At 44.8% G+C, this 10,000-nt stretch overlaps 1 protein-coding gene across 1 annotated transcript in view; it reads right to left on the reverse strand.

The window, feature by feature from the left end:
- Nucleotides 1-6,146, reverse strand: part of LOC137616773 (myosin heavy chain, clone 203-like) — an 11,924-nt gene extending 5,778 nt beyond the window's left edge. The window contains exon 1 of the mRNA XM_068346771.1: nucleotides 4,200-6,146. Within this exon, the coding sequence (XP_068202872.1) occupies nucleotides 4,200-6,146 (1,947 nt within the window). The remainder of the gene's footprint in view (nucleotides 1-4,199) is intronic.
- Between the last annotated feature and the right edge of the window lie 3,854 nt (nucleotides 6,147-10,000).

Here is a 10,000-nt window from a genome sequence, read left to right on the forward strand (position 1 = left end):
TAAGCCGAGCCTCATCACTTTTGGCCGGGCGGTTAAGCCGAGCCTCATCAGTTTGGCCGGGCGGTTAAGCCGAGCCTCATCACTTTTGGCCGGGCGGTTAAGCCGAGCCTCATCACTTTTGGCCGGGCGGTTAAGCCGAGCCTCATCACTTTGGCCGGGCGGTTAAGCCGAGCCTCTTCACTTTGGCCTCATCACTTTGGCCGGGTGGTTAAGCCGAGCCTCATCACTTTGGCCGGGCGGTTAAGCCGAGCCTCATCACTTTTGGCCGGTCGGTTAAGCCGAGCCTCATCACTTTGGCCGGGCGGTTAAGCCGAGCCTCATCACTTTGGCCGGGCGGTTAAGCCGAGCCTCATCACTTTGGCTGGGCGGTTAAGCCGAGCCTCATCACTTTTGGCAGGGGGGTTAAGCCGAGCCTCATCACTTTGGCCAGGCGGTTAAGCCGAGCCTCATCACTTTGGCCGGGCGGTTAAGCCGAGCCTCATCACTTTGGCCAGGCGGTTAAGCCGAGCCTCATCACTTTGGCCGGGCGGTTAAGCCGAGCCTCATCACTTTGGCCGGGCAGTTAAGCCGAGCCTCATCACTTTGGCCGGGCGGTTAAGCCGAGCAGCATCACTTGGCCGGGCGGTTAAGCCGAGCCTCATCACTTTGGCCGGGCGGTTAAGCCGAGCTTCTTCACTTTGGCCGGGCGGTTAAGCCGAGCCTCTTCACTTGGCCGGGCGGTTAAGCCGAGCCTCATCACTTTGGCCGGGCGGTTAAGCCGAGCCTCATCACTTTGGCCGGGCGGTTAAGCCGAGCCTCATCACTTTGGCCGGGCGGTTAAGCCGAGCCTCATCACTTTGGCCGGGCGGTCAAGCCGAGCCTCATCACTTTGGCCGGGCGGTTAAGCCGAGCCTCATCACTTTGGCCGGGCGGTTAGGCCGAGCCTCATCACTTTCGGCCGGGCGGTTAAGCGGAGCCTCATCACTTTGGCCGGGCGGTTAGGCCGAGCCTCATCACTTTCGGCCGGGCGGTTAGGCCGAGCAGCATCAGTTGGCCGAGCGGTTAGGCCGAGCAGCATCAGTTGGCCGAGTGGTTAGGCCGAGCAGCATCAGTTGGCCGGGCGGTTAGGCCGAGCAGCATCACTTGGCCGGGCGGTTAGGCCGAGCAGCATCACTTGGCCGGGCAGTTAAGTAGAGCTTTATTTGGTCGGGCAATTAAGTCGATCGTCGTTAGAACCAAAACTGACTTTGGCCGGGCGGTTAAGCCGAGCCTCATCACTTTGGCCGGGCGGTTAAGCCGAGCCTCATCACTTTGGCCGGGCGGTTAAGCCGAGCCCCATCACTTTTGGCCGGGCGGTTAAGCCGAGCCTCATCACTTTGGCCGGGCGGTTAAGCCAAGCCCCATCACTTATGGCCGGGCGGTTAAGCCGAGTCTCGTCACTTTGGCCGGGCGGTTAAGCCGAGCCTCATCACTTTTGGCCGGGCGGTTAAGCCGAGCCTCATCACTTTGGCCGGGCGGTCAAGCCGAGCCCCATCACTTTTGGCCGGGCGGTCAAGCCGAGCCCCATCACTTTGGCCGGGCGGTTAAGCCGAGCCTCATCACTTTGGCCGGGCGGTTAAGCCGAGCCTCTTCACTTTGGCCTCATCACTTTGGCCGGGCGGTTAAGCCGAGCCTCGTCACTTTGGCCGGGTGGTTAAGCCGAGCCTCATCACTTTGGCCGGGCGGTTAAGCCGAGCCTCATCACTTGGCCGGGCGGTTAAGCCGAGCCTCATCACTTTGGCCGGGCGGTTAAGCCGAGCCTCTTCACTTTGGCCGGGCGGTTAAGCCGAGCCTCATCACTTTGGCCGGGCGGTTAAGCCGAGCCTCATCACTTTGGCCGGGCGGTTAAGCCGAGCATCATCACTTGGCCGGGCGGTTAAGCCGAGCCTCTTCACTTTGGCCGGACGGTTAAGCCGAGCCTCTTCACTTTGGCCGGGCGGTTAAGCCGAGCCTCGTCACTTGGCCGGGCGGTTAAGCCGAGCCTCGTCACTTTGGCCGGGCGGTTAAGCCGAGCCTCGTCACTTGGCCGGGCGGTTAAACCGAGCCTCATCACTTTGGCCGGGCGGTTAAGCCGAGCCTCATCACTTTGGCCGGGCGGTTAAGCCGAGCCTCATCACTTTGGCCGGGCGGTTAAGCCGAGCCTCATCACTTTGGCCGGGCGGTTAAGCCGAGCCTCATCACTTGGCCGGGCGGTTAGGCCGAGCCTCATCACTTTGGCCGGGCGGTTAGGCCGAGCCTCATCACTTTGGCCGGGCGGTTAGGCCGAGCCTCATCACTTTGACCGGGCGGTTAGGCCGAGCCTCATCACTTTGGCCGGGCGGTTAGGCCGAGCCTCATCACTTTGGCCGGGCGGTTAGGCCGAGCAGCATCAGTTGGCCGGGCGGTTAGGCCGAGCAGCATCAGTTGGCCGGGCGGTTAGGCCGAGCAGCATCACTTGGCCGGGCGGTTAGGCCGAGCAGCATCAGTTGGCCGGGCGGTTAGGCCGAGCAGCATCAGTTGGCCGGGCGGTTAGGCCGAGCAGCATCAGTTGGCCGGGCGGTTAAGCCGAGCAGCATCACTTGGCCGGGCAGTTAAGTAGAGCTTTATTTGGTCGGGCAATTAAGTCGATCGTCGTTAGAACCAAAACTGACTCTGCTCTCAGTCATGCAGTAGCCATTGGATGAACACCTCACCAGAGATGCAGCTTCCTTCCCCAGCTTAACTATCTTGGGTTAACCTGTAAGGACAAGACTGCACACTAGAAGAAGCCTAGCTCGTTCCCTCTGCAGAGCCGGTATTCTAGATTATTCCCCCAGAACCACCTGAAAGTGGGCATCCAGAAGAATAGATCTAGATATCCGACCATTTGTACACTTGACAAATCCCTTGTACACATCCATCAAGGTACAAAGCATACTAGAATCTAGCAGGCTTTTTATGTCTGCAGCGCCAGTCCTCCAAATTATTCCAAGCATTGTACAAGCTGGATAATTAAGCATTGTATCCCTCAAACTGGGCTGTCCATCCAAGCGTCCTTTAAGGTGGGTAGTCATTCAGGCCAAAGATCCTGGTTCTGGTCCTGCAAAACTCAGCTAAATCTCCTTTTCCTCACAAAATAAACTAAAATTAAACTTAAAAACACATTTTATAAACAAAATATATTTTCCTTTCAATTTTAAAATGAACAATATATATATATATATATATATATATATATATATATAAATTTATATATATATATATATATATATATATATATATATATATATATATATATATATTCTTTTCTTATTTTTTTCTAGATTTTTTTTTCCTGATTGAAGTATTTAATAATCGGTAAGTCTCCTCAGAAGCCTATCGATAATATCAGCTGCTAATTGAACATACCCAATGGTACCACTGATACTGATCAAGTTACTGTATTCGTGCCTTCTTGGCATAACTATGGAGCTGACGCCACTCTGCCGGGTGATTTCCATCAGCGTCTTCCCTTCCACTCCATATATGGCTCTGTGGAACTTCCTTGGGACATCTAAGGCGACAGTCACGTGCCCCTTTAGGGCATAGTCCCTTGTGGGGTTAGCTCCAACCTTTGCACCTTGGAAGGTGATGTGAGATGAGAAGACCCTTTTGGGCTTCTCAGGTTCCAGGTCAAAAACGATAAGTTTGCGAGCAGGTTTTTTCTCTGCAATTTTCTCCTCCTTCACCTCCTCCTCTTCCTTCTTCTTCTCTTTCTCCTCCTTCTCCTCCTCCTCCTCTTCCTTCTTCTTCTCCTCCTTCTCCTTCTCCTCCTCCTTCTCCTCCTCCTCCTCCTCCTCCTCCTCCTCCTCCTCCTCCTTCTCCTTCTCCTCCTCATCCTCTTCCTTCTTCTTCTTCTCCTCCTTCTCCTCCTTCTCCTCCTTTTCCTTCTCCTCCTCCTTCTCCTCCTCTTCACTGGGAGAAGTTTCCTTCTGGAGCTTCTGCTCTTTCTTGTGGTTGTTGTCAGGGTGAGCCTCTTTGGCGGCTAGCAGCCAGCTCAGCACCTGACCCACACCAGATGGCCCTCCAACGACCTCCTTCTCCTCCTTATGTCCGTTGGAATCCAGGTCCTCTGCTGCCTGAACTACTTTGACTTCCTCTTCATTGACACTGATATCCTTTTGGACATCCTTCTGTCCATCCATCTCGGTCAAGATTTCCAAACCTGACCTGTTAAGTCTCACTTTTCTCGCTCCAGGTCTGTTCAGTTCTTTCCTCTTATCTCTCCCTTCAAGTTCCTCCTTGAGCGAAGAGGTGATCTCATTTGCTGCAAGCAGCTCATCCTTCAGACTAACATTTTCTTTTGTTATTTGGACGATCCTCTTCTTTAAATTTTCCGTACTTGAACTTAGATGGGAGACATGTTCACTGAGACTATCTCTCTCCTTGGCGATGGAAGCCATACTCTCTTTTAGTACGTCAATCTCTTCTACAGCTTTAGACAGCTCATCCTTCGCCCTACTGGCTTCTTTCTTTGTGTCGTTAAACACATTTACGAGGCAGGTGTAATTTCCCTCACTGGTCAAGTTTTTCATCTTAGCCTCAGACAGACTCGTCTCCAGCCTCTCTTTCTCTGTATTCATCTCTCCAATAATCCCCAATTGCTTCTCAATTGTATTTTCCAGTTCGTCAATCTCTTTCTCAAATACAGATTCTAACCGATGAATAGAGGCCACCTTTTCACCCTCAAGTTTTTCTATTTCCTCACTTATTTCACGATTCTTTTGCTCCATCTCACTAAATTTATGTGAATATTCATCCTTAAGAGCTTTTAACTCCTCTAAAAGGCAGCTGTACCTTCCATTCCGGACCAAATCATTAACTCTAGCTTCAGTCAAGCTCTTCTCCAGCCTCTCTTTCTCTGTTTTCATCTCTCCAATAATTTCTTCAAATTCTACAATCTTATCCTTGAATCTTGATTGCAACCAATGAATAGAGGCTATTTTTTCATCCTCAACTCTTGCTAGTCGGTCACACATGTCAAGATTTATTTGTTCCATCTCAATTAATCTATTTAAATATTCTCCGATGGAAGCATCTCTCTTAGATAATTCCTCATTTAGGTGATCGTTGGTTTTCTGAATATCTTGCAACTTAGTCGAGAATTTTTCAATCTCGATTTCTTTTTCTTGAAGTGTTTCAATTCTTTGGGAGAGACATAGAGTCTCTACTTTCAACTCCTCTATCTCTGCCTCAAGTTTTGATTCCCTCATAACACGGGCTTCATATTCCCCGTGAACTTTTTCCAATTGATCATTTAGTCCAGAAATTTTGTAATCCTTCTCAGATAATTTATCTAAATGATCGCAAATTGCAATCTCTCTATTAGAGAGTTCACTCTTTAGTTGATCGTTGCTTAGTTGCAGATCCTGCATCTTGGTTGAGAAGTTTTCAATTTCATTTGCTTTATCCTTTTGAATAGTTTCCATAGCGTTGGAGAGACGTTGAATCTCTGCCTTCAGCTCTTTTTTCTCTTCTTCCAATTTAGATTCCAACTGGCATCTAGAGTGGACCTCTTCCCAGGCACTCTCCAGTTCTCGGTCCAAAAATTCAATTTGTTTTTCCATTTCCAGTTGAACATTTTTACCTAACTCTGCTTGTTCCTTTTCTTCCTCCTTTTTGGACAAGAATTTCCATAATAAGACGTTTCCAGCCACAAACATACCTACCATAGCAACACGGAACCAATTGCCACCACTCATTTGGGGAATAATAGTTCCATCCTCAGTTCTAGTGACGAAGTCTGGGAGAAATTTCCCTAGAATTTCATTAGGTTTCAGATAATTCTTGAGCGTTTCCAGATTCCGTTCCATAGTCTGGACCTTCAGTTGACACAACTGAAGATCCTGCCGTGATTTCCAAAATCCTCCGACCACAGGGAAGGAGGACAATAGTCGCTGGAGGACGGGAACGTTTCCGATCCCGCCCTCAGGGTTCTCAATCCTCTTTGGCATTAGCCAAGAGACCATCCTGAATCCGAAGGAATCCTGAATTTCCTTCATCTGTCCTTCGAGATCCATGAAATAGCTCTCACACGCCGAGTGCTGCTCCTGAAGATCAGCTGCAAGGTGTGATGCGTTGAAGAATCCTCCAAATGCTTTCCTGATTGTGTTGATTGCTGTTTGGTACATACCGAACATCATGAAATCTATGTTAGATTACCAGATAGTTCTCCTTCGACCAACCTTATTTTGAAAAAAAAAAGAAGCAGAAGGTGAACTCCCGGAGACCCTCAGAATCCGCTCCCAGCTCCGAGTCTCACACACATTCATTCCTTGAAGCCTCTGAAGACTCTTCGAACTGCTGCAGGGAAATTCCTCCTCCTCTTCTTTTTCATCTTGTTTTATATTATCTCTCTTATTATTCACCTTTCTTTTCTTCCGAAAAATAAATAATTTCTCCATACAATATTCCTTTGTGACATTTCTTTCCCCGGATGAAGTCTAGAAAAGATTCTACAGAAAAAGGAGAAATTTTTAAGATTTAGGAACACGAATGATGACCGAAATGAACTCTTTCTCTCTCTCTCTCTCTCTCTCTCTGGGATCAAGAGATATCGAAGGGAAAACTTCTCTGAAGACGTTTTGAATCGCTAACTCCATCGACGGAATTTCCAGACGGTTCTCTCTCTCTCTCTCTCTATCTCTCTCTCTCTCTCTCTCTCTCTCTCTCTCTCTCTCTCTCTAGCAATTATATGTTATGTTTTGTGTGCGTGTGTGTGTGTGTGCGTGTGTGTGTGTGTGCGTGTGTGTGGCTCATAATTCTTTCATTTCCGTATCTTTGAAGGAATTCCTCAGGTGGGAATATCGTCTCACGGTTGGAAGCTGCCAATCAGCTGATTTGGGGGCGAGGGGTCCGGGGGGGGGGCTGGTAGGGTGATAGAGCCGTCTCTCTCTCTCTCTCTCTCTCTCTCTCTCTCTCTCTCTCTCTCTCTCTCTCTCTCTCTCTCTCTCTCTCTCTCTCAGTACTTTAAGTCTCTTCGTGCATTATTCTTGCCAAGAAAACACACCATTTGAAATCATCAGTTATTTCATATATATATATATATATATATATATATATATATGTATATATGTATATATATATATATATATATATATATATATATATATATACAAGCAATCACACACACCCACACACATGCGCACAAGGCACTAGAAGAGTTGGAAGACACAGACTTACATGGCTGAGGAGTATGAAGCGTGAAGTAGGAGAGGACGATTGGAGAATTATTGATTTAAAAGCTCAGGATAGAGATGACTGGCGAAATTTAACCCAGGCCCTTTGCGTCAATAGGCGTAGGAGTAGGAGTAGGAGATGATATATATATATATATATATATATATATATATATATATATATATATATATATAAATATATATATATACACACACATATATATATATATATATATATATATATATATATATATATATATATATATATATATATATATATATATATATATACATGTAGTAGGTTGGCAAGGCACCAGCCACCCGTTGAGATACTACCGCTTGAGAGTTGGGGGTCCTTTGACTGGCCAGACAGTACTACATTGGATCCTTCTCTCTGGTTACGGTTCTTTCCCTTTGCCTTCACAGACACTGAATAGTCTGACCTATTCTTTACAGATTCTCCTCTGTCATCATACACCTGACAACACTGAGATTTCCAAACAATTCTTCTTCGCCCAAGGGGTTAACTACGGCAATGTAATTGTTCAGTGACTACTTTCCTCTTGGTAAGGGTAGAAGAGATTCTTTAGCTATGGTAAGCAGCTCTTCTAGGAGAAGGACACTCCAAAATCAAACCATTGTTCTCTAGTCTTGGGTAGTGCTATAGCCTCTGTACCATGACCTTCCACTGTCTTGGGTTAGAGTTCTCTTGCTTGAGGGTACACTCAGGCACACTGTTCTATCTAGTTTCTCTTTCTCTTGTTTTGTTGAAGTTTTTATTGTTTATATAGGAAATGTTTATTTTAATGTTGTTACTATTCTTAAAATATTTTATTTTTCCTTGTTTCCTTTCCTCACTGAGCTATTTTCCCTGCCGGTGCCCCTGGGCTTATAGCATCCTGCTTTTCCAACTAGGGTTGTAGCTTAGCATTTAATAATAATCTGATCTTCATAATTTTATAATTCATAGATACATATTTCTTTACAATACAATAGCGAACTCTTAAGAAAATATGAGAATCGTTGTGCTTATTTGAAATAAATTTTGGTACAATTTTTTTAATGATTTGGAAAAGTTCTTCGAGAATCCTCTTGTTAATATATCAAGGTCAGCACAAGTTTAACCAGGTAAGATATGTATCATAGACTGGCCCAATCATATTGAATAAAAATAGGTAATAGAGATTTACGACTGACTATATTTACCGAGGTTTCCCCTTAAAACTTGATCCTATTTCAGTAGCAAACCCGTGCAGTTTGACTATTCATATTATATCTTTCTCGTATATCAATGTTGTTTTCGGTATTTACAGCCCTAATTATTGATAAGTAATCTTGTGAATTAGAATTGTAAATTACTCATGAAGTGATAGTGAAGGTGGTTTTCTTTAAAGAATCATGAAATCCCATTTTCTTTGTCAAATTTTACCTTATGAAGTATTATGGCGCCTGGCGGCAACCATCGAGACTTGAGCTGTCAAACACCGGACCAAAGACTATATACTGAAGGAAGATAGGAAGGCTCAGGCTTTTAACACTCAAATGAGTGTGCTATGAAAAGATGCCAGATACTCCCATGCGAAACGAATGGCTCCATCTGTTGAGCGAGCAACCAAACATTCAGAGCGGTAATGCTTACGGGTATATAGGATGGAATTCGATTGTAAATTTTGCGACATATTTGTTCATAATTTGCATTACTATGTCAGTATATTTTACTCATATATTCATGATATTCTTAAATTTTAGGTAACTAAATTGCAAATTATGTTTCCCAGTCTATTTTTCAGAAATTCAATAGCTATATCTCTTATGATTTAGTTAATTTTCTTGCAAATTTAAGTATTGTACAGTATATTACAACCATTTTTAAATGTTCTATACAAAACCAGTTTGTAGGCCACTGTAAGATGGAGAGATATTAGGTGTATAAAAACACAATTGTATTTTATTTTTTATTGAAATGGAAAAGCATGATGCACTCATGTATAGTTTAGTATTATAAACTAATAAATGTATAAATGTACAATCAGAAGGATCAAAATAACACAAAATTGTATCACACACAAAAATAATCAAAAGGGGGTTGGAAATAGAAATAAGGTAGCATACAAGCCAACAAAAAATGAAAAACAAAAGAGATTTACTGTGGATGCCTTGCCTTAATCTTACATCCAATATCAGTGGGGCTTACTCATTAGCAGCACATACTGCATGTATTATACTGTTTGGACTCACCGTTCTTTGTCCTTAGGGAACCTGTGAAATACCAAATGAGGATCGGTTTCTTTTTGTTTATGGCACACAACACACTTGTGTGACTTCTTTACTGTCGGCGCCATGATTTCGTTTGAGTCAACTGTCAAATTCTGAATTCTGAATATAAACAAACAGACGACAAACGATGTATACCTACAACGCCATCTGAAATCGGAGCAACCAACTATTGTGTTCACTTTGGAGTTGCCAACTATCGTATTAACATTCTATTTTGAGCCTTCCTATCTTCCTTCAGTATATAGTCTTTGCTAGAAACCATCATTCCTAGTTCAAGTTAGGTTTTAATGCATCCTAGTAATATTAAGTGGCAGAGTATTAGTGTAATGGATTTTAGTGGCTATTTGATAATAAGCGGTATGTGATTTTATATATAAATACACGACGATACCAATAACAAATATAAGCTCGCGACAGACAGACAGACTGAATATAGAATCAATTGATAGATTTCAAGCAATACTGGTTATTGCTTTGCCTGTGGCTTATTCGGATGTCTCATCTAATCGTCTAGCGACTCTACATTTTCT

This window comes from Palaemon carinicauda, chromosome 22 (genome assembly GCF_036898095.1).
Source record: "Palaemon carinicauda isolate YSFRI2023 chromosome 22, ASM3689809v2, whole genome shotgun sequence".
Lineage (NCBI taxonomy): Eukaryota > Metazoa > Arthropoda > Malacostraca > Decapoda > Palaemonidae > Palaemon > Palaemon carinicauda.